The sequence below is a fragment of the Benincasa hispida genome, chromosome 11 (assembly GCF_009727055.1).
Source record: "Benincasa hispida cultivar B227 chromosome 11, ASM972705v1, whole genome shotgun sequence".
Classification (NCBI taxonomy): domain Eukaryota; kingdom Viridiplantae; phylum Streptophyta; class Magnoliopsida; order Cucurbitales; family Cucurbitaceae; genus Benincasa; species Benincasa hispida.
The window spans coordinates 50,301,599-50,327,486 of NC_052359.1; the positions used below are offsets into that span (position 1 = coordinate 50,301,599).

Here is a 25,888-nt window from a genome sequence, read left to right on the forward strand (position 1 = left end):
ATTTCCATTGGAAAATGATTTGCTGTGCATGAGTATAGCATGATCGCATTGGCTTACGTTGACTAGGGTTGCCCTTGCAGTCACTCTTAAGGGTTGCAATGAGAACATCTCCGCATTTTATCTATTTGCCCACACATTTATTTCATGTCAAGGTTTGTCGTATCTCTACATTTCATGCATATTCTCATTGTGTTGTCTGTTAGATAGGAGTAGGAGTAGGATTAACTTAGCAACATCCCCTCCATTCTTTTATTTAAACCGCTGTATGCACATCACCGGAAACATATAGTTACAAGTCCTTGTGTTCGACCTCAGATTACCCGAGAAACAGGCGTTCGCGTTATACTTGGCATGAGCGCAAGAGAACTTGTGGCAGGACGCATGGTCATCGCATACATTCGTTAACGCATTTTCATTCCAACACATGACCATCAACGCATGACTATCAATGCATATCTTAGGAACATGCATCGCATACCGCATCTAAGGGATTTTAGTTGTTGAATAATTTGACTTCTAATTTCACACCATCACATGACACACGTGGGGGTAAGCGAAAACGAAGGCAAGATACTTGGATCAGTGCAAGGTCAGAAAAATAATAATGTTAAGAAATATGCAAGGATAAAATCATTTGACACCTCGATGGAAAAGTTTTCTTTTTGAAATAAATCATGCGATGTCCCAGAATTTAGTAAAGTTCTTTTAAAGGTTAAGCTTACGGTCCCTAGGTCTTAGAAATATTTTAAGAGGAGACTTGAATAAGACTTAAAGAAATTTTGGTGTATAGGATTTGAACGAAGTATTCTTAAGAAATCTAGGAAAAGAGAATTGCGGTCGACATACTAAAGGAAATCTTTAGCTTATGCTTGATGACAAGCATTGTTTAAATTTGGGGGTGTGATAACGGGCAGAAATGCACGTTATTACAATGCTAAGTTCTTAAACAATGTTGACTTGCGTTGATAAAATATGTTAGATTGCGTCCAAAAAGCATTAAATTCATAACATTGCGGTCGCATGCGTTCATCGCATAGAAATAGTTGATTTTTGTATTTTTATGCAGAATATGCGTTGATGCAAGGCGCAAAGAGTGATCATAAGCATTTGTCCATTAGAGATACTCGGGAGGGTAGTTTAAGGATAGGATCTAGGCTTGGGAAAGTCAGGTTAGAATCTAGGCTCAGGAGAGTCAGATTAGAAAGCATAATCCAGAGATAAGAGCTTAGGAATAAGCACTGTTTGCTATTAACGCATCGCATGCATCCTAGAGATAGGATATGATTGTGTGTGGTCACCTTGCCTTTGTGCATCTTACATCATCACATAGGAAAAGAGTAGAGACTTAGGAATAAGCTCTATGGACAGTTATGCATTCAACGCATGGGTATTTTTGCATTCTTGTTTGGACTTTAATTGATTGTTTTTAAGGTAATTTGGTCCTTTATTAATTAATATTTTCTATTATTTAAATTTATTTTGTTATTTGTACAATTTTGAAATCTTTTTGCATAAAATTTGCTAGTAAAAATATTTCTGAACTCTTTTTAGAAATTTAATAATATTTTAAATTTAGTTTGGGGTATTTTCTATAATTCAGTCCATTGCAAGTAAACATTATTGACTCCAGTGCAAGGGTCTTTTTATTCGTCATGCGAGCTCTCCAATAGCCTAGAGTCTTATTCTTGAATTTATTAGTAAGAAAACTGAAATATCTGCATCCAATTTTTCATTCATAAATTACTTTGACCGAGTTTTTTCTTTTTATAAAGAAAAAAAGAAGAAAATTTTTAACTTCTATTCTTCTTTTAAACAAATTTATTGATGGATGAAATAAAGTAAAAACTCTAACACCTGTGATACAAAAGAGCTTTCCAATGGGAGGTTAAATAAGTTGGGGCTAGAGATGTCTCCAGGATGGGACGGAGCTGGGATGTTCCATTCCGTAAAATTTGGATCAGGTTCTTGTAGAAAATTTTTCTTTTTTTTTTTAAACCAATTAACTTAAATTACTAATGTAAGCAAATTTTAATTAAATAATTAACTTTATCACTAAATTGTTTATTATAATTAGTTTTACATGACAATTTAAATTTAAAGGTAAATTACTCAAATTTTGGTTTAAAAAAACTAATTAGTTTTTTAGTAGAAAGAAATAAATATAAATCAAATTACCTACATATATAATCTAAATTTAAATATTCAATTTAAACATATTCATTATCTTTCTTAATAAATAATCAAATTGAAATTTAAATGTAATATTTATATAATAATAATAATAATAATATAACATTAGATAATTATATGAAATAAATAGGTAGAAACTAATCGAGACGGGGATGGAGAACGAGACGGGAGCGGGGAATGTATTCCCCATTTCCATCCCCATTTAACTCACGGAGAATTATTTCCCTCCTCCCTCTTCCATTCCCTACCCCATTCAAGATGGGATCCAACAAGACCCATTTCTGTGGAGAAATTGAACATCTCTAATTGTGGCATGATTAACATCTATCAATGATAGATTTCAATAAGTAGTATCATTCATAGATACTAATAGATTTTCTTCGTCATTTTTCTATTTTTAAAAATCTCCAAATTAAATGTTAGATATCGACAGAGGCAGAAAGCTAAGAATCACAGTTTTAAAAATTAAGATATTTGAAGACCAATTTTCTTCTCTTAGACGGAGACGACTTGGAAATTGCGGTGAATGTGCTTGGCCATAGAGTAGTAACTTCACATTTTCTCATGAAATGTAAATTACTTTCGAAAAGTTGGATAACTGATAAATACCCGCTACCAAAAGTTCTTTTAACAAATCAAGGTTCATCACCGTCTTTTCCCTTCAAAATCCGTCCCCTTCTGTACAGATATCCATTCCAATCCAATGAGGAATCTGCTATTCTCATGGTTTTTGTTAGTACCCATATGGTCCATATTACTTCCACTAGACAATAACGTAGTCTTTGGACGATGCCTTGAGGATCAGCGGTCTCTGTTGCTGGAATTGAAGAATAATCTCGTATTCAATTCTTCCTTGTCCAAGAAACTCGTGCAGTGGAATGAAAGTATCAATTACTGTAATTGGACTGGTGTAATCTGCGAGGATGGCTGTGTTATAGCTCTTGATTTGAGCAACGAGTCCATCTCCGTTGGCATTGATGATTCAAGCAGTCTTTTCAGTCTTCGGTTCTTGCGAAATCTGAATTAGGCTTTCAACAGTTTCAATTCCTCGATTCCGTCCAGAATTGAAAGCCTTTCCAATTTGAGTGTGCTGAATATGTCTTATTCTGGATTTGGGGGCCAGATTCCTATTGAGATTTCAAACTTAACTGGGTTGGATACGCTCGATCTTACTAGCTCATCTCTCTTTCAAGTTTCGACACTGAAGCTTGAGAACCCAAATTTGATGACTCTGATTCAGAATTTGAGCAATTTGAGAGTCCTATATCTTGATGGTGTAGATTTGTCAGCAGGAGGAAGTGAATGGTGCAAGGCCTTATCGTCTTCATTGATTAATCTGAGAGTGTTGAGCTTATCGGAATGTTCTCTTACGGGACCTCTTGATTCTTCCCTTGTGAAGCTTAAGTATCTATTAGAACTTCGTCTCGATAATAACAACTTTTCCTCACCGGTTCCCAAGGAATTTGCAGATTTCTCAAATTTGACTTTGCTGCATCTTAGCAATTCAAGATTGTTTGGAGAATTTCCACAAAGTATTTTGCAGATATCAACTCTTCAGACTCTGGACTTATCTAATAATATGTTGCTGCAAGGTTCTCTTCCAGATTTTCAATCTATTAGACCCTTTCGAACTCTGGTTCTCCGTGACACAAATTTTTCTGGGGCACTGCCAAGTTCTATTGGATATTTGAAGAATTTGTCCAGATTAGACTTGGCGAGCTGCAACTTTGGTGGGCCAATCCCAAATTCTATCGAACAGCTCACACAACTCACGGATATGGATCTTTCGAGCAACAAGTTTGTTGGTCCAATCCCATCATTTTCTCTATTGAAGAATCTTACTGTCTTAAACCTGGCTCATAATCGGTTGAATAGTTCCTTGGCTTCCACCAAATGGGAAGAGCTTTCCAAACTCGTTAATCTTGATTTGCGTAACAATTCCCTCACTGGAAATATACCTTTATCGCTCTTCCATCTTCCATCAATCCAGGGGATTCATCTCTGCTATAACCAATTTACTGGTAGTTTGAATGATCTTTCCAAAGTGTCTTCTTTCTTACTTGATACACTTGATTTGACGAGCAATCAGCTAGGAGGTCCATTCCCTTTGTCATTTTTTGAACTTGAAGGTCTTAAGGATCTCTCACTTTCATTCAACAATTTCACCGGAAAATTGATTCTAGACATGTTCCAGCGGCTTAAATATATTACAAGACTTGAACTCTCAAGCAACAGCCTGTCAGTCGAAACAACCTCTGCCTTTCCTGCCCTTCCTCGGATGTACGTATTAGAGTTGGCTTCTTGCAAGTTGAAAAGATTCCCTGGCTTCCTCAGAAACCAATACGAACTCATCTCTCTTGATCTCTCTGATAATGAACTTGAAGGACAAATACCTCTCTGGATTTGGGATCACAGTGGCCTCACTAAATTAAATCTTTCTTGCAACTCTCTTGTCGGTTTTGAAGGGTCGCCTCAGAATCTATCTTCCAGACTCTTTCTTCTTGACATCCATTCCAACAAATTTCAAGGTCCACTAACATTCTTTCCTCCAAGCGCTGCCTATCTGGATTTCTCCAATAACAATTTCAGTTCTGTCCTTCCCCTCGACATTGGAAACTACCTTGGAGTCACAATCTTCTTTTCTCTATCAAGAAACCATATTCACGGAAGAATTCCTGAATCCATATGCAATGCTCTCAGTCTTCTGGTACTGGATCTGTCTCATAATAATTTGAGTGGTACGATTCCCCAGAGTCGAACTGAGATGATTAATTCTCTAGCAGTACTAAATCTGAAACAAAACGCCTTCAAAGGCTCTATTCCTAATATATTTCTAAATACATGCGCTCTGAAAACTCTCGACCTCAGTGAAAACGACATCGGGGGGCAAGTACCGAGTTCATTATCAAATTGCCGAGATTTGGAGGTTTTGGACCTTGGGAATAATCAGATATTTGATATGTTTCCATGTCAATTAAAGAACATATCCACCTTGCGTGTTCTTATTCTTCGATCGAACCAATTTTATGGGAATTTTGGATGTCCAGAGAGCAATGGCAGCTGGCCTAACTTGCAAATTATCGACCTGTCTCGAAACAACTTCAGTGGTGATCTACCTGGGAAAGTCTTAATAGAGTGGAAAGCAATGGTGGATGAGGAAGATTATAGCAAGTCAAGAGCTAATCACCTCCATTTTAGTTTCTTCGAATTCAGTTATGTTAACTATCAGGATAGAGTAACAGTTGGAAGCAAGAGTCTAGAGGTGGAACTGACGAAAATCCTAACCATCTTCACATCCATCGACTTCTCGTGCAATAACTTCCATGGCCATATACCTGCAGAAATAGGAGAGCTCAAGGCGCTTTATCTTCTCAACTTGTCCCACAATGCTTTGTCCGGTGAAATTCCTTCATCTATAGGAAACTTGATTGAGCTGGGTTCTTTGGACCTTTCAAGTAACCTGCTTAGTGGCAAAATTCCTTCAGAGCTTTCAAGACTAACGTTTCTATCTATATTGAATTTGTCCTACAACTTGTTGGTTGGGAAGATCCCCATTGGTTCTCAAATCCAAACATTTGCACTAGATTCCTTCGTAGGTAACGAAGGATTATGCGGATCACCTTTGCGGAAGGAATGTGGAATTGCCATTAAACCATCATCTTCAGATACTATAATGGAAGCTTCAGAAGATGAATTTGAATGGACATACATAATAAGTGCCCTTGGATTCATACCAGGAGTGATCACGGGCGTAATTGCCGGTCTTTACGTCTGGGATAAAAGATCGAATACTTTGATGCGATGGGCCTCAAAGAAAAGAAGGGTTTAAATCTCGTTCGGAAAATAAGAATTGGGACTTAGAATTTGAATAGTGCAGATGTGGATTGGGATTTATATATTGTAAATTTGGTACCAAAAATGGTCACAGTAAACAATTCCGATTGCTTGCTCCGGAATATAATCGACGAAAATGGCCGGCTAATAACTTGTTTAAAAAATACTCATAAATTGAAAATTACTAAACTCTTCGTAGCCTTTATAACCTACTTTGGAGTTTTAATCAGCAGGAAGAAATTGAGACGTGACTATTTAGAAGAAGATAATAATAATAATAATAATAATAAGGTGGTAGGTTTTTTCCCGAGAAATTGTCAAAAATGGAATAATAAGAAAAATATTTAAATCCTAGAGCAAAAAGAAATGATCAACGGAAACAGCTTCAGTTTTTAAAAGAGAATTCCAAAATTACCCCTCCATATTTCAAATTTTTTGTGCGTATATCGCGGATTTGCCGATTTTTTCCGTCACTTCTTCGTTCTTCTTCGCTTGATTTCAATTTCGACAACTTCTTAGTGTAGTTTTCAACTTCACAATTTCGCTGGATCAATATTTCAACAACTTCAACTACAACTGTAGTCACATCTTCAACTTCAACTTCAACGAAAATTTCAACCTCGATTTCAATTTAGTATTCCCGATTCAATTCATCTGATCATTGATTTCAATTCATTTTCTTCTTCTTCTTTGGTCCAAAAAATAGAATTCACCTCTCAAGAAAATTGAAATGTGAAACATTGAGGAAGAGAAGATTCACTTTCATATCTATTACTTCGTTATCTTTTTTTTTTTTCTTGGATTTTTGTGACTTTGTTTCTCTTTTTTTCCTCCCTTATTCTTATTCTTCACAAAATGTTGGATACCAATATTGGTAGGATTATGTATTGTATTATTATTTATCTATCCCAAATAGACAGAGATAGACGTCTATCTTTGTCTATCTCTTTGTTTTGTTCCTATTTTGTTTTGAATTGAATTCATTACTTTGTATTGTATTGTATCGTATCAACAAGATAGAACTATTCATTGTTAGCCAACGATATATCACTATTTCTGTCTATCTCATATCATCGAGATTGGGTGTATCAGTGTTAGACATAGATAAAAGTCTATCTTTGTCTATCATCGATAGACGGAGATAGAATTCTATCTTTGTCTATCACTGATAGATGGAGATAGATGCCTAACTCTGATTATCCCTGATAGATGAAGATAGATGCCTATCTTTGACTATCACTCACTGACAGAGATAGACACCTATCTTTGTCTATCTCTTTGTTTTGTCCCTATTTGTTTTGAATTGAATTCACCACTCTATATTGTATTGTATTAGCGAGGTAGAACTATTTATTGATAGACAACGATATAACACTATTTTTGTCTATCATTCATCATTTTGATTAGGTGTATCGGTGATAGATAGAGATAAACTCTATCTTTGTGTATCATTATCTTTGTCTATCAATGATAGACAAAGATAGAACTCTATCAGTGTCTATCAATCTATCATTGTCTATCTGATAAACACTGATAGAGTTCTATCTTTGTTTATGACTTATAGACAAAGATATAACTCTATTTTTATCTATCACTATTGGATATTTTCATGATGAGTTCAGTGATATTTTCATTATGTGTTTCTTATATATTTTTTTTTTCATTTTTGTAGATTACCATGACTATTCCTAAAGTTGTTTTTTATGGAGGACAGTGGAATGATTTATCACTCCTATGAGAATTATGATGTTGCCGGAATTTTTGGTAGATGATCAGATAGACTTTAATGGTTTAGTTGGTTTAATGTATGAAGAGATTCAATTGAATGGATTGGTAGATTTGCCAGTTTTATTGGATTTTGGTAAAAATAATATTCAAATTGTGGTTCCAATAAAAAAGGATAAAGACGTTTTTTGGTATCTGACTTTGGCTAAAGATGCAATCAATAGACATCCATTAGTTGCTCATATAAGTGTTTGTTCTTGGAAGGGTCTTCTTCTGCTATTAGTAGTGTAGTTGACAATAGTGATAGAATGTTATATTTAGGTTCTTGTTCTTCTTCAAATGATGAAGTTATAAGAGATATTTTTTTTATGGTGATTTGAAGAAAAAATGTATTTGAGAGTAAAGAAGTACTTTCAAAGTGTTTTTACATAAATGCAGTGAAGAATAATTTTCAATTTAGGACTACAAGATCAAATTCAAAGTTTGTCGAGTTCAAATATTTGCAAGAAAGCTGCAAATGGTATGTTAGGGAATCTCAGTATAAAAATAGTGAGTTGTGGATGTTTAGGAAGTACATTTCTGAGCATGATTGCCCATTGAACAGAACTCAAATTTGTCATAGACAAGCTTCTTCGTCAATAATTGACAATTGCTTGATATTCCTAGAGACATTATTCATAAAGCTCCTATAACACTTGGAGTTAATATAAGTTATCAAAAATCTTGGAGGAAAAAAGAACACATAGTAAATAAATTAAAAGAAGATGTAGTTGAATCATTCACCTTTATTCCAAGATTTTTTGAAAAGTTTAATGAAATGAATCCAGGTATGATAGAAAGTGAATCATACACCTTTATTCCTTAGCAAATTCTTATCTTTTTTCATTGTAGATAGAAAGTGATAGACAATTATCACTATCTATTAGTGATAGTTATCTATAGACAGGGATAGTTGTCTATGAAGAAACTTTTATCAAAGAGTACTTCTGAGCGAAAGCAAGATCGTTCCAAATTTATTGTGACAAAATTACCGCATTCACAATCGAACAGACTAATTATGCATTTAATAATAAATTACGACATTCTTTGAACTTTAAACACCAAAGAGAACAAGATACATACCACTTGACGAACCCTTCTTCGCCTGAAATCTCACTCTCATCAATGGACTGCACCTCTCGCTCTCGTTGTGCAAGCCAAACCAATCATCCACCAAATCGCTGTCGTCTACCCACGAACAGACTCCTCACGAACGAGGCAGCAGGGAAGACACCACCACTCAGAACCTTCGGTATTCTCGGAGTGAGAATCTAGGAGGTGTGGGCTCTGTTGGATTTGGTAGAAGGAATGAGGAAGGAACGATCGTTTACCACGATCAAGCAAGTGGGAGAAATCAGATGTCTATCGCATAGACGACTTCTTGATCATTTAGGTAAAGTTACACGATCGTGTAGTAAAAGGGGTGAGATCATATAGACGATCATTTTGTAAGACCTCGGGCACGCGATCGCGTAGAAAAAAGCTAGATGATCGTTTAGTAAATTCTATGCGATCATTTAGGAAAGGTGCTCATGTACACGATCGTTTAGTAAACATTGAGCTGTCGTGTATGCTCTCGGTTTGCTATGCGATAGGCAGTGTACTAATCGGTGAGTGAAGATTTGATCTTCTTGCAAAATAAAGACCATTTTCATTTTATCCTTCAATTACGAAAACTGAATGCAACCTCCCACTAACTCATTCGGTTACGGAGAAAAAAGCGCAAACAACTATCCCATAATTAAATTAAATAATAAATATAATTATATTATATTTATAACCTATGGTTTAATATCACATCAAATGCAACATATGAACCACAATCTTTCTCATCCACTAGACATAAATCATATTTATATCATTTTCCTCCAATTAATGTATCTCATACATCATGTCAACCATATCATATATAATTGACCAGTTCAATCATATCATATATAATCGAACTCCCTCTTGTTATTTTGAACACTTCAAACTGACCCAAAAACTGATTCTCAACTTGAATCCATTGAGCTACCAAGGGAATCTTCTGGACCTATGGCTCGAAGCTCCAACGGTACATGGATAGCTGACTAAACTCTTTAGCCACGAGATCCACCATCCGTTAATTATCAGACATTCCACTAAAGACTGACACTTGCACTCTTCTCACCACAGATATATTTCTATGTGCATCGGATATAACCAATCAACAGTACGATAACCCTTCACAGATGCTCGTAAGTACAGCTGGACCAATTTACCGTTATTCCCCTGTAGGTACATCTAACTCCTTAAGTACCATTAATCCCTCTAATGAACAATACAACATAGTCCTACTATGTGTGAACACCTCTCGAGCCATGAGAAGAAGTGTAGGGCCACATCCTTCAAGCCTTGGAATCAGCCCTTAAGGAAGCAATCTATCTACTTACCCCTGCTTCGGGGAATGAGTGAATTCTATCTTGTGTAGCTGATTTCCCAGCTCCCAAATCAGATGAATCCCCAAAATGGTAGGTTTGAGTCGACGATCTGGCCACTCGCACCCATGCAAGACAAAGGACCGCCCTCAAAGGTAGGAGTTCCCAACTGACTCAAGATTGAGGTCATGTTACCTATGGTTATCCTAGTGAAGTGAAGTCTTTGTCATGAACGACGTTATATAACGAGACTATAACACTTCGTGGTTCGATCTTATACAAACTCCTTTGTATAGGATGCCCCCACTCACATGTCTCCACATGAATGATCAGGATCAGATCATCTGTAGCAAGTCACAACAATTGTAATTATTCTACAAAGTGGGTCGCATCCGTAGTGTTACCATGATAAGATTTCTCTTTTATATCCATATACTACAGACCATTTTGGTTATCACTTAAGACATGATCCACCTGTATGTCTCCACATACATGCTTAAGTTACAATGACAACCAGGGATCTTAGTTTATTGGTTTGTGGTAAAGCAATTAAAACATCCAATGTTCCATAGACAATAGTGAAGAAAATATCATATATTATTACATCACAAGCGTTTGTTCAATACTGTATTTACAAACTATAGGTCCCAACGAGAGTTTAGGGCATCATCCCCAACACTCTATCACTGCCTATCTTAGATAGATAACAATAGACATCTATCATTGTCTATCTATACAGTTTTGTTACTATTTATGCTAATAGAAATTTTTTAGTGTATTTTTACAGGTACCTACACTACTTTAGAAATGGATGATATGAAGGGATCGAATCCCGAGCAACAGTGTGTGAACGCCTTAAATTTTCGTTTTTTGTTTAAAAGAAACAAAATACAACAACAACAAAAATGAACAATGGATAAACATTCAAATCAACAAGCTTAGAAGAGAGAAGAAAAGGGAAGAAGAATATCACATACCTTTGTTGAATCACAATCTCTTCACGATTTCCTCGTCATCTTCTCTGGAATGATTCTCTAATGAACATTAGGCACCACCGTAAGTGAGACCTCGTTATTCCTATAGCTTTCCAAAAATACCCTTACGGCTAATTTAATCAAATAACCATTATTTATTAATTAGCCCATTAATTAAATAACTATGTGAAATCCAATTTAATATATATTTAATTAATCAATATACATCATATGTTTATTTGCCTCCACCTCTCAAAATTATTTAATTAATTCTTTATGAATCTAATTCATAAGAATTTAATATTTGAATCATATTCAAATATTTTTCTCTTAATTATAGATCAAATCTATAATTAACCATATCATATTAATCTCATTAATATGTTATTCCATAAATTGATTTGAACAATTCAAATCATTCATCTTTTCCTTTAGTAAGCTAACAAGGGAACCTTATGGACCTACAGATTAGAAGCTTCAATGATATGGAATTAATTAATTAAACTCTTTAATTAAATTAATCAATATTCATTAACTACTAGACACTCTACTAAATACCGATAGTTGCACTCTTCGCACTATAGATATATTTCTGTGTCCACGGATATAACCAATCAACATTGAGTCAACCCTTCACAAATCGCTCGTAATTATAGTTGGGTCAAATTACCATTTTATCCCTATAGTTACATCTAACTTCTTAAGTACCACTGATCCCTCTAACGAACAAACAGTTTATAATCCAACTATAAACTAACACCTCTCAGGCTAGTGAGAGGTTGAGGCCTCAATGTTCAAGACCCGGAATCAGCTATTAAGGGAACAATTTATCTACTTCCTCTGAAGACAGGAAGGAATGAATTCCATCTTGTGTAGTTGTGTTCCTAGCTCCCCACTCAGGAAAATCCTCAAAATGGTAGGTTTGTTGAATCGGCTAATTTGGCCACTCTCACCCCATACAAATCAAAAGATCGCTCTCATAGACAAGAGTTCACAACTCACTCAGGATAAAGGTTAAGTCATCTATGGTCATCCTAGTGAAATGTAAGTCTCTTCTAGCAACGATGTTATAAAGAGAGACTATTCATTTTGCGATTCGGTCTTACACAAAATCTTTATATAGAATACCCCCGCTCGCATGCGATCAGATCATTTGTAGCACTTTACAACAATTGTAACATCTACAAAAAGAGCCGTATTCGTAATGTTACCAGGATAAGGTACCCAATCTTATCCATATACTACAAACCATTTAGGTTATCACTTAAACATGATCCACTTGTATGTCTCCACATACATGTTTAAGTTTCATAAAATAACCTTGAATCTTAGTTTATTGGATTGAATTAATATAGTCTAAACGGTAATAAAATACTTCTTATTTTATTAGATATGTAGTTTGTCTTTACAGACCACAAGATACATGAGATTTAAGACATAAACTTCAACAATCTCCCACTTGTCCTAAAACGAGTGGAATGTACAATATCAAATATAATAGAATGAATGGAGTATATATAGTATCAAGTACCATGAGTGGGATGTATAGTATCAAATACATACAATAAATTAGGGCATACAATATACCCCACAAAATCTCTCACTTGCCCTAGATTAGGTGACTCATATTTCGTAGACCTAGACTCTCTAGGTGACCCTCAAACAATTTAGCCGTGAGAGGCTTTGTAAATGGATTAGCAATGTTGTACTCCGAGGCAATCTGTATGACAATTACATCTCCCCGATGCACAATCTCCCTAATGAGATGTTACTTGTGCTAAATATGCTTTCCTCATTTATGACTACGAGGCTGCTTGGAGTTCGCCACTGCACCACTGTTATCACAATAAAGGGTGATAGGCAGATTAATGTTTGAAACGACTTCCAAATTCGTCAGAAAATTCTTGAGCCAGATGGCTTCTTTAGCAGCTTCACAAGAAACTATATATTCTGCCTCCATAGTGGAATCTGCAATACAACCTTATTTAATGCTACATCATACTATAACCCCTCCATTCAGAGTGAACACTGATCCTGATGTAGATTTCCTACAATCTTTATCAATATGAAAATAAGAGTCAGTGTATCCTGTAAGGATCAAATTCTTAGTTCCATACACGAACATATAGTTCTTTATTCTCCGTAGCTACTTGAGGATCATTTTGACCGTTGTCCAATGATCTAATCCTAGATTGGATTGATATCTACTGACAATCTCTACTACATAACAAATGTCAGGTTTGGTACACTTTTACATGACAACAGGTGAGAAAGTTTCTACATAGTCCACTCCCTCCATCTGGGTAAAACTCTTTACCACTAGTCTAGCTATAAAGGTCTGTACATTTCCATCTACACTTTTTTTCCTCTTGTAGATCTACTTAAAACCTATATAGGTATTACCTCATCAGGTTGATCTACAAGCTCCCAGATAGAATTGGAGTACATAGACTCCATTTCTTGATTCATGGCCTTAATCCATTCATCCTTGTTCCCTTTTTGTAAGACAATAGATCCTCAATACCATCATTAGATATGATGTTTTGGGCTTATGTTAAACCCATGTAGCAAAAAGGTGGGTTCACAATCCTCCCACTATGTCGAGGAAATCTCAACTCTTGAGAAGGATTAGCTTGACTGGATGAACCGACATCAACAACTCTTGTTGATGTACTAGTCTCTTTAACAACTCTTGTTGAAGTCTCAGTATTATCATCAGAAATCGTTCTTAAAACTATTTTGCTTCATGGTTTGTGGTCCCTTATATGATCTTCCTCTAAGAAAGTAGTGTTTGTCGATACAAACACTTTACATTCCTTTGGATCAAAGAAGTATCCACCTCTTATTTCCTTATGGTAGCCTACAAATAGGCATAATTTTGAATGAGGTTCCAACTTTTTGGGATTTTTTACAAGCACATGGTTGGACATCCCCAAATCCTGAAATGGCGTAAATTACCTTTACGACCTCTCCAAAACTCTAAAGATATTTCAAAAACACTCTTGGATGGAACATTGTTCAAAATGTAAATAGCAGTCTCCACTGAAAATTCCCAAAACGTGTCAGGAAGTTGAGCATAGCTCATTATAAATTGAACCATGTCCAATAGGGTTTTATTTCTCCTTTTTGATATTCCATTATGCTGAGGTGTACCAGGGTTGAGAGTTGGGACGTTAATCCATGTTCTATCATATAGTTCTGGAATCTTAAGCTCACATACTCTCCACCACAATCATATCATAGTGTTTTTACCTTTTTACCTAACAAGTTTTCAACCTCAATCTTATATTCCTTGAACTTTTCAAGTGCTTCAAACTTGTGTTGCATTAGGTAAAGATACTTGTATCTTGAACAATCATCTATGAAAAAGATGAAATATTCATACCCTCATCTTGCTTTTACATTCATCGGACTATAGAGATCTGAATGTATAAGCTCCAAGGCCTCTTTTGCTTTATAACCTTTTCTAGTAAAAGGTCGTTTTGTCATCTTGTCTTCAAGGCATGGCTCACATACAGGTAAATAGTTTTCTTTTAAACCCTTTAGAAGTCCACTTTTCATCAATCTCTCAATCCTATTGAGATTAATGTGACCTAATCTTAGATGCCAAAGGTGGGCCTTTTCTTTAGGAGAAATCCTTGGTCTCTTTGCAGTTGTTGTCATTTTGAACATTTCAGTATTTAGAAAAACCTTGTTTTATTACATATAAGTTACTTTCTTCTGAAGCAAATTCTATCTCCATTCCGTTCTTGAAAATAGACACTTTACTTCCAGAGAATGAGAGAAAATAATTTTGCTCAATCAAACAAGAAACAGAGATTAAATTCCTTTTCATATTAGGAACTACATATACATCATCTAATAACGTATATCGTTTCTTGTCCATGAGTAACTTAAGCCTGCCTACTGCAACAGCTGAAATGACCTCACCAGTACCGACTCGAAGAGTCATCTATCCACCTTCCAATTGTTTCCACGAATCAAATCCCTGATGAGAAGAACACACATGATTAGTGGCCCTTGAATCAACTATCCAGTTAGAATCATTACTCTCGAGGAAAAGTAAATCAGATTTACTGTCATCGGATCTCTTCCTATGCTGGAGAGCAATGGGATCAGCTTGAACTCCCTTATTATGAATTCCAAATTTTTCTTCTGAGGTTAAACCTCTTTTATAACTTTTGCCTCTTCTATTAGTCTCTTGACATTCAATATGGACTGAGTTCAAATAAGGAGCTGACATTATTGGTTTCGTCTATATAATACCCATCCTGCTTGAATTATGAGGACTTTAGCTCAAATAATTCTCGCATTGATTATATGATCTAAAGTGCAGTAATCATACTATCAAATCTCTTGGCCAATATATCAGGTATGCTTGCCAAAATGTGAACTCGTGCCTCAATATTGGCCTTCATCCACTTTTTGTATGAATCACGAACACTTAGTGTTGCATCAGGTGGGATTAGAGGACATTCCTTAGTCAATACGAAATTAAGGTTATTTACCACGAATATAGTTTTAATTGATTCTTTCCAAATTTCTTAATTGAATTCAGTCAACATTTTAGCTTTTAGAAGGTTCATTAAAGTGCTAGACATGTTTGCTGATACAAAAAAAAATTACTCATTTTTAGACACTTATGCAAAAATTCATTTTAGTCCAATCAATTTTAGCAAAACCTTAATAATGAACCTCAATCATTATTCTATTTTGTAATGATGCTTCAGTGGTTTAGGAAAAAAGCCACTGAAGGGTGGTCAGTCACCCTTCCACTGAATTGAGACATTTCTCAACCAATCATCACACCAAAATAACTCTTATTCCTATTATGATTAGTAACCATTGGTTTGGTCAAGAAATCATTAACTTGCTTAACAATTTCTTGTAAGTGTGACCCTTCATTTTAGACCCTAGAGTTCCGTTCTAATGAGTCAATCGAAGGGAAAGATTAATTGGGGAAAAAACTAAAGCGATCCTATCCATAAATTTTTTCTGGAGTTCATCCTGATATTGACCTAATGCACAAACCATCTGAAGGAAAACTCTCCCTATGCGCCACGAGGTCGTGCCAGAAGGTCTCACAATGCAAACCAATGAAGGAGACCGTAGGACATGTTGACAGACATCTCTCTCCTACTTACTATAAACACTTTCTCCATTCACCTTGATATTGACCCATGCAAACACCATCCGAAGGGGGACGCTTCTAGGGCACCATGAGGCCAAGCATGAGTCTCACGGGGTGAACTTTTAGAGAGAACCTGATAACGTGCAAAAACTTGATGTGTTTTTTTATTGAATTGAAATACGGATGATATGCGTTGATGGATTGCATTGTGCACTCAAGTTTCCTCGACGGAATTCAAGTGGCTAGCATTACTCGGGAATGCGTCAGACTATGTGATCATGTTATAACCATGCACAGCAAGTCATTTTCCAATGTAAATGCGATGCTCCTAAGTCTAAGACGCATGTGTTGAATGCAAAGTGTCCATAGAGCTTATCCCTAAGTCTCTACTCTTGTCCTATGCGTTGATGCAAATGCATGAAAGCAAGGTGACCGCATACAATCATATCTTATCACTAAGATGCATGCGATGCGTTATTAACAAATAGTGCTCATTCCTAAGAGCCTATCTCTCGTTAATGCGTTCTAATCTAGTTCTTCCAAACCTAGATTCTAACCTAACCTTCCCAAGTCGAGATCCTGTCCTTAGACTACCCCCCCGAGTATCTCTAATGGATGAATGAAGCATACATAAACAAGATAATCGCAAAGAATGAAGATTCCCTAGTTGTGCTAGCTAAATGCTTCTCAACCCATTCAACTGATTTAGCTACTCATGCGTGAATCATAGAGAGTGAACAAGTATAGAGAAAGAAATTCCATTCTTATAAATGAGTTGAGTACAAAATGCCAATGGAAGTTTAAGGTAGAGAGCCTAGTAGCAATTCCTTGCTGACCGAGGCTTTTTACACTGGAATCTCTATTCTAATCTAAAGATATTCCCGCTTCCACAGGCTTCGGCCCTCTCTCTGTCTTTGGAGCTTTCGACGCTCTCCCAAGCTTACCGGAACAAACTACCGGCACAACTTTCTCCCTCACGTCCGCCTTAAGATGAAAGAAAACCATGGACAAAGTCGTGAACTTGTAAAGTGATGAATTAATCGACCGCTTAACCCCTTCTCTGAAGAATGCACTTGGTATTTATAGAGCTTCCATGGTGAAAGGCAGCTTCTCTCTCCCGATTGTACAAATGGGACAACTTTAGTTCTTGATTGACGCACCGAATAATTATCACCGATAAAGCTGAATGTACTTCATGACCATTATCGGTTGTCAACTTAATTTGTATCCAACTGTCATCAACTTTCTGTCCCCTCACTCTTAATTATCCTTTCACCCGAATGCGCCCACTGTAACAACCCCACCTCCTAAGACTACTAAAGGGAATCGCTACTGCATACATGCATAAATATTCTCATTGAAGAAAATAAACTGAATAAAAAAAATAGTCATAATCTTGAACTACATTAAGTATATAAGAAAATGTTCTAACATATCTCAAAATCTTAAATCATTCAACCCGGGCATCCTTTTTAACAAGAAACAAATTATATAAAAAGAATTAAATTAAATTATAATAAAACCATGAATGAAATAAAAAAAAACAAAACATGCAAAAATATAAAGGGTCAAATGCGGAAGCGAATTTTTGGTTCCTTTGGCAATGTCACGGATTCCTCTTGTCAGTCGCCCGATTGTCCTTGCCCTTATCTAGAAAAAAAAATAAAGATAAAGGTTGAGTGTAAAATACTCATTAAGTGATCCCATTACTGGGATTAGACTATGCATCCACGAGCAAAGAAAGATAGCCTGTGGCTCATACAGTTACATCGGTTTTTGATGATGAAAGGAAAACCAAAAGACGTACCATTTTGCCTTGAAACGTATGTCTAGCGGCCCGTAGGCACACGTCAAACATGATAATAACATGAACGTGACCCATCGACCCACGCATGTCTAGCGGCCCGTAGGCACACCGTCAAACATAATAATAACATGAATGTGAACCAATCGACTCACGCATGTCTAGCGGCCCGTAGGCACACCGTCAAACATGATAATAACATGAACGTTAACTTGTCGGTTCACGCATGTCTAGTGGCCCGTAGGCACACCGTCAAAACATGAAACATGAAAATAAAAGTAACATGAACATAAACCTATTGGCTCACGCATGTCTAGCGGCCCGTAGGCACATCGTCAAACATGATAATAACATACGTCAAGGCGAGACAATAAACCGCTCTACTGGTCTATTCATGCATCACATACATAATATCAGTACTGATTTGAAATTTTAACATGATCATACTACTTGTAACTACCATGCAACTAGCAAAACATAATGTCAAACAAAATCATGCTCCAGAGTCCACCAAGTAACTTGATAGGTCTAATCTAGATCGTCTGGCACGAAGGCACCGATAATAGTATCACTTACCTCAACTTGGTCTCAAAAGTCTACACAAATAACTCCTTAATAGCCCTTGAATAAAACTCCAATCAACCCTAAGATATAACCACAAGTTTAGTTTAGAACCTATGGCCTAGGAAGTGAGTCAAAATTAAGTAAATCCTCGGGGTCCAAGTTTGAAGGATAACCAACCAAATTACACAAAACTTACCCAAACTAAAACTCTTCGCTGAAGAGAATGGTCTTTTCTTTGATAGCAACACCCTGAAGTCTTCAAAAAAAAAAAAATCCAAATCCTGAAAGTCGACACAATGGGTAACAACTACAATTGTTTCCAACACCAAGAGACACTTTAAAAAGACTCCAACACCAAACCTTGCCCAAAATAATCCATCTCTTACCCAAACTCCAAAAAGGCAATGGTGGCCAACGGCGAGGCTGTCGGCACTACTCGCAGCGGAGATGGAATGGCGAAGCTGGCGACACTTGCTTGCGGCGGCGATGGAAGATAAAGTTGGCGGCAGCTAGGTCTGGAAGGAAAGAAGAAGAAGAAGAAGAGAAGGGGGGGGGGGGGGGGCTACACGTGCGTGGTTGAGGGGAGGGAGAGAAAAGTAAATTTATTTTTTTTTCTTTTTCCTTTTCTCTTTTCTTTAACCCTTTCCATAAATATATATAACAAAATTAAACTCTTCCTTATCCCTTTTTTTTTTAAAAAAAAAAAAAAAACAAATTCCTTAATTATCTCCCAAAATATATATACGTATATATATTTTTTCCTTTTCCTTAAAAAAAAAATCTAATATACACATTTAATTATCTCCATAGATAATTCAATCTCCCAAAATATATGCCAAAATAAAACTCAAATAATTCCAAATAATTAAATCACATTTTAGCTTAGCCAAAAACATAAATTTCATGTAATTTATCCGAGTAGCCAACAATAATAATAAAAAAAAAACTTAATCACAAAATAAAGTAGGATATTACAGCCCACCATGTTGCACTGACCAAGTTGCAACGATTCTTCTTGGGCGAATATTTGCGAGCAAGATCAACGCAAAGTCTTGCGGTGAAGTTGCGTTCGACCAATGAATTCCTATGATTGCAATCTTTGCATTGCGTTAACGCATATTCTGCACAAAACTATAAAGATCAACTATTCTAATGCGTTGGACGCATGCAACCACAATATTATAGATTTTATGCTTAATGAACGCAATTTAACATATTTCATCAACGCAATCCAATATTGTTTAAGAACTTAGCAGAACCTGAGTGGAAAAATTGATATATCGTATACAACTTTTTCTCCCATTGAATATTTTAAAATTTTAGGATTTTATACTTAGGTAAATTTCAATTCATCTAAGTTCTTGTTAAATTTGCTTGATATAATGCTTATATTGAATAGTTTAACAATGTGTGATTTTATTCATTAAACTATTTAATGAAGTTAATCACCTATTATATGCTTATAAAATATTTGCCTAATTCACCTTCCAGGTCAGTTCCTAGGTAGAGGTGTTCCGTTTTTGTTAGCTTAAAAACCTCAGTCTGGATAGAAAGTTCCTTAGACAAAGGTCTCTTATGGACAATCATTTTTATAAATTTAATCATTTAAACGGAGTTCAGTTTAATCCTATTAAAACGAATTAAAAGATTAACCTATTTTTAATCTCATTAGAAACACATTTAACATAAGTCTAGGTGAATTAATTGAATGGATCAAATCCCGCAGCGAACGCGTTTTGTGAAAACGCCTTTCATCCCGCAATTCGATTTTTATATAAATAAAATCATTATACTAAAACAGAATATAAACATGTAAAATAGCATATTTTAGAACTATTCTTACCTTTGTAGATTCTCAAGTTCCAAGAACGATTCTCTCCAAGTTCCAACGAACAACTCCTCCTACGATCTTGATCATGAACGATTTCTTAAACAATCACAAACACAACCACGAGAGTAACCTCGTTGTTCTCTATGATTCCAATAGAAGGATAGATGGTATCCAACTATTGGGAGAGGGAGAGAAGAAAAGGCTTTTGGAGAGCAGAGAGGATTTTTTTTGTGGCTTAGTGATGCATTCATACCATGCGATTAAATAAATATTGAAAATTGGGTTCTAAGCACTGTTTTGTCTAGTTAAACCCAAGTATAAGCTCAACTAGAGTCTTGGTGAGTTCAAGGTTGAACTTAGGGATTGCTTTGTTGTGAATGCATTGACAACTAATGTTTTGATCTTGACGCAATTTGAACACTAAATAGGTGATGGATTTTGATGTTATTCTAATTCTGAGATTAATTTTAGTAATGGATGCGATGGGACTTTTCACTTTAAGTGAAACAATGTATGTGACAAATGTGAAATTCAAATGAGAGATGGTAGGGTCGAGAAGAATATCACTAACATTCCCTAAGAAAATATATAAATCATGTGTTCAAGCAGTACACTTGATATTATAAACTACACCTATCAGTGTACATAGCCACAATATCCTATTTCTTGGATGCATGCGATGAGTGAATATTGTGAAAGATATTTCTTTATTTCTAAAGAATATCTCTTCTTGTTTTATGAGTTCTAAATCTCTAGTTCTTTGAACCTAGATTTAATCTACTTAAAATAATCTGTCGAGTTATTTAAGTGTTTCAATAAGCATGCATAAAACAAGCAAAATGCATAGTTTAAATATTGCTTAATTCATTTTAGTTAAATGCTTCTCGACCCATAAATGGTTTAATGACTCATAATGAGAATAGAAAAGATGGATGAGGAATGAACTGAATATGTATTCGTATTGAGGAATTAGGTCTATCAACATTTATACGATATAAATACATTAAGATAGAAAATAGAGATAGAGAAACAAGTCGTGGTCTGCAATTTCTTGCTTTCTCCAAATTTATATATGACTGTTTCACTAGAAGTCTTGAGAATGGGTTCCTCTTCTGTCTCCAGATGTGATTCTTAAGTTTCCCTCAAGTTTTTCAAATGGTGGAAATAGGAGTGGAATTTTTGCAGAGTTTTCTTTCTTATTCCCTTCGAGTGTTTTTTTGCATGGCGATTTCATGACATATTTATAGGCGTTCAGAGGAAACTTTTCCTCTCTTACTAATGATTGTGCTGATAAGCTGCATTAAATTCCATACCCTAATGCACCACCTGCTGCATGTCAGAAGTTCTTTGGTTCTACAATGAAGATTTCTTATCAACTACCAGCTTGACCATTGATTTAACTTCCACCGCTCACACGTCATGTTATATCTCATCGCCTGAAGCCACCAACTTGGCCAACTATGCGATCATATATTGGCGTTGAGACACATGCGACTGCATCAGTAGATTTTCTACACTAAACAAAGTATGATTTTTAACCTTTTGTAGACATATTAAGTTTTGTGTGTGTGTGATCGCCTGATGTAACTAATTTCATGAATTCATTATCAAGTTGTCTTATTTTCAAAGCTTTTTCCTAATTGTTTTAGATAAAAGAGGCATAATAACTTGTATTTCTACAAGTTATCACACCCCAAATTTAAAACAATGCTTGTCCTCAAGCATATACTTAGAGTCTTAATAAATCTTGATCATTTTGACACGTCGCCTAGACTTCTCAGAGTGTTTTCAACACAACTTGCTGGACCAAAGCTTTCTTTATTTTTACTCTTCTACCTATGAAAATATTTCTAGTCTTTAGATGCAGTAAACTTATTCTTAAAAAATCCCTTACTCATTTCCAAAACTATCTTATATTTCATTTTTCAGGAATCGGCTTTAGGTTTGAGAAATTTCCAAAACAAAACAAAATTCTCCTTAGTGTATTAATTAGATTTTGATAATGCGCTGAACCGAGCATCTCACCTTCGTTTTGGCTTTCCCCCACGGGTGTCATGTGGACATCCAACTACGAACAAGATGCTCTTTTCAGACTTAACTCATGCCTATGGCAGTGGAGTCGTGATTAATTATTTCTTGCATTGATCACAGCATCTCACCTTCGTTTTGGTTTGTCCCCACGGGTGTCATGCAAACATCCAACTACGAGCAAGATCCGATTTCAACGCTTTTTCTATGAGGTATTAAGAAATAAGAATTGAACGCATTAAGCTTAAACCTCTCAACCCCTAAATTTAAAGAGCAACAAGGTCCTCATTGTTGAAAATCGAAATATCCGATAGTGTCAGAAAGATATCACAAAGGAGGTATGAGGTAAAGCTTGCACGCATACGAAATTCAAGATGTGTTTCCTAAGGGAAAATCCTAAAACCTAATACTGGCACTAATTTAGCTAATCATTGCATTGAAACACAGTATTATCGATGAGGTCTCTTATGGAACATGACAAAAATAACAAAAAATTATTAAGTGATCAGAAAAAAATAAACGAGATATAAGCCAAACAAAAAAAGGCAAGAAAAATTGCATATAATGGAATTCATGAATTCATTCATAATTCGATGATAGGTGAATACAAATGGAAAGAAATTGAAAACAAAAATACTCCCAAATTTAATTTTCTCTCGCATTGTTGTTTTGCTCCTGCAGTGGTGCGTTTTCATCAGGGAAGCATAGTGGAGCTTGGAGATGTGGGGGAATAGGTGGTCCAACCATTAGACGAAGAACGACATCTTGAAAGAATTGTATCATAAAATGAAACTGCTTGTGTTGCCTTTGCATTTGCTGGCAAATGAAGTTACGCATAACGCTTTGTTAGTTTTGTACAAATTCCTTCAACTTGTTTTGTTGTCAAATAAGTTCCTCTTGCTGTCGCCTTAGATCATTCATTTGCATTGCAATGAATGCTGCTACCGCAAAAGCTCATCAAGACCTTTTAAGATTGGCTCTCGAAGGTCATCATGGAGGAATTTATACCACTCATTATCAGAATCGATTCCCTCTGGCGCGTTGGCATCGTTGCGTTGGATTCCTTCGTCAGTTTGACGCTCACTAGCCTTACCAATGCCTGATTCACCGCCTATTTCTAGTATAGGAATTGGTAAGCTTGGGTCATCAGCAGTGATACATGGTGGGCTAGATTTGGATGTAGGGGAAGGTGAAGGTGTTGGTAGTTTAGTTGAAGTAGTGCAATGAGAAAAAGGCATTCTTCAAAAGTAGGGGGCTTTTCAAACGAAGGTGGGCGTTTGTTCAGATCGGCGCCTAGCCTAGGAGACTCCCCTTGATCATCATCGATAAGGTTTGGCTTTTTGCAAGGTGGGGACCTTTCATCGCGGGGTTTTGCAATTAACCTTTCTTCAACCCTTGGTGAAATAGTTACCTTTCACTTTTTTCATTGAAGATGCTCAGGAAGCATTGGGTGTTGTTAGGGCTGTCACTTGGTTTGCTCTTTGGGCTGGCTCTCAGATTGAGCTGGAAGTCTCATGAGGCGGAAAAGGAACTAACTTATAAGACTTCTTCTGACCTCGACATCCTCCTTTTCCTCGAACCATCCTTGTGCAACGCATAGTTCCGTAATCAGCGATGGGAAGAAGAGTTGCTCCTTTGGTCTTAAGAATGATGACCATATCTGATCTGCAATAATGCGACCAATATTGATTGGGATTAGCCGCATTATGCAGTATATGGTCATCACTCTATCTCTTAATACAGAGTGATCATGCATTGTTGGGATCAACTTTCTCTTGACAAAGTACAACCACACGTTCGCTTCAGGCGTTAGGTTGTATAGCGATAGCATCCTGACCCCTTTTGCTGAAGTAGACCACTTTGTCCCTGGAAGAGCTACCACCTTCAACGCCTTCCTCTATTCTTCAAAAGTAGGCATTTCTATCACTCGGTTTCCTTTGGTGTTGGGGATATCTTCCAAGTTATACAATTGATTAATCTTTTTAACCCCGAACTCAAAAGTTGTTTCATCAACATCCACTCAGTAGAGATCCTTGTGAGGCTTCCCCTCATAAAATGCAGTCACTATTGATGCTTTGACCATTTTTGGCCCTTCACAGAAGTCCCTATATTTCAATGCATCGATTACGTCTATGATGAATGAAGGCAAAGGTGCATTTTTAGGGAAGAACCCATCTCTATCAGTATCGGAGGCCTCTTCTTAGGCACTCTTTTTTCTACCACTGCGGGTGCTTTGCCCTTGTCTTCTCTTCATGCCCCCACTCTTTTTGGTGCCATTTCCTTCTTCGAGGCACCATCTACTTCAGACCTTCTTTTTTTCTCTTCCTCTTTCTTTTTCTTCTCTTCTTCCTCATGATTTTTTTTCAAATTGCACTCGATGTGCTTGACCTTCTCTTTTCTGGCCTTTTTATCCTCATCACTTTCTTCCCTCCACTTCTTTTCAAATTCAAGTGGGCGAGATCCACACTATCTAAGTATTTGTCTGATTGTGATTGTGAAGGGGCCCCTGCTTATTCAATTTCATCATCTATTTCATGCTGGAGTTAAGTCACCGTGATGAGATTTCGTAGCTTCGATCCTTAGTCCTTCAAGGCCCTTTTTTACTTTCTTGGCCTTGCTCTTGAATTTCTCTATCAATTTCTCCTTAGATGATGTGAGCAAGACCACTTCATCACTTCCCCTCTTTCCCCCTCTTGTGTTTTTCTGCTATAAAGGCTCGTCTTCCACATCTACAACATCAATGCATGCCACTCCTGTTGCACTGCTTTGTCTTCTCGCCTTTTTCTCTTCGAACGCGGTGAACATTCTTCCTAAGGGACCTTCCTAGACACTTAACCGGCTCGATGCAGTAGATGCTAGCACCTCGAGGCCATTCACCGCATGAACAGAACCATGCAGAGACATTTCAGCACCAACCGTTTCCTAGCTCGATTGGTTTACTACATCTTTGTCTTCGAGGGAGTTGAGCGATTTGAGGTTTTTTAGGATATCTCCATAGATTTCCCACTCATTTTGTCGCCTTGCTTCACTAGCATTGGACATTCTTGGCCGAAGGCATTCATGTGGCGATGAAGATCAAGACAATGCAAGTTCAGGTCTAATAAGGGTGGGGTTGGAAAGGGGAGAAGACGCCATAATGGGTGGTGGCACATAACCGGCACAATAACGACTGGGAAGGTAATAGGTTAGAGGCTAGATGAGGGGACAACCACCTCATAAGAGGAGGAGGATGTGGCAGTGTGGGTGGAGGAAGGGATGTTTTGGTGAGCCATTTATGCAGGAAGGGTGCTAGAATGTTTAGAGAATGGGTTGGCTGGAAAAGCTAGGGCTACCAGAAAGTTCAGAAGACTTAGGGTTCGTTCGAAAGCG

The 25,888-nt window shown here is 36.5% G+C and overlaps 1 protein-coding gene across 1 annotated transcript; it reads left to right on the top strand.

Moving 5' to 3' along the window:
* The first annotated feature begins 3,286 nt into the window (after positions 1 to 3,286).
* On the top strand, positions 3,287 to 6,019 carry LOC120090735 (receptor-like protein 19). The gene has a single exon (XM_039048448.1). It carries the CDS (start codon positions 3,287 to 3,289, stop codon positions 6,017 to 6,019), a length of 2,733 nt encoding a protein of 910 aa, XP_038904376.1.
* Positions 6,020 to 25,888: the final 19,869 nt, after the last annotated feature.

Excerpts from the sequence above, each read along its gene's own strand:
- LOC120090735 (XM_039048448.1), top strand. The coding sequence starts at position 3,287 with ATGTCTTATTCTGGATTTGGGGGCCAGATTCCTATTGAGATTTCAAAC.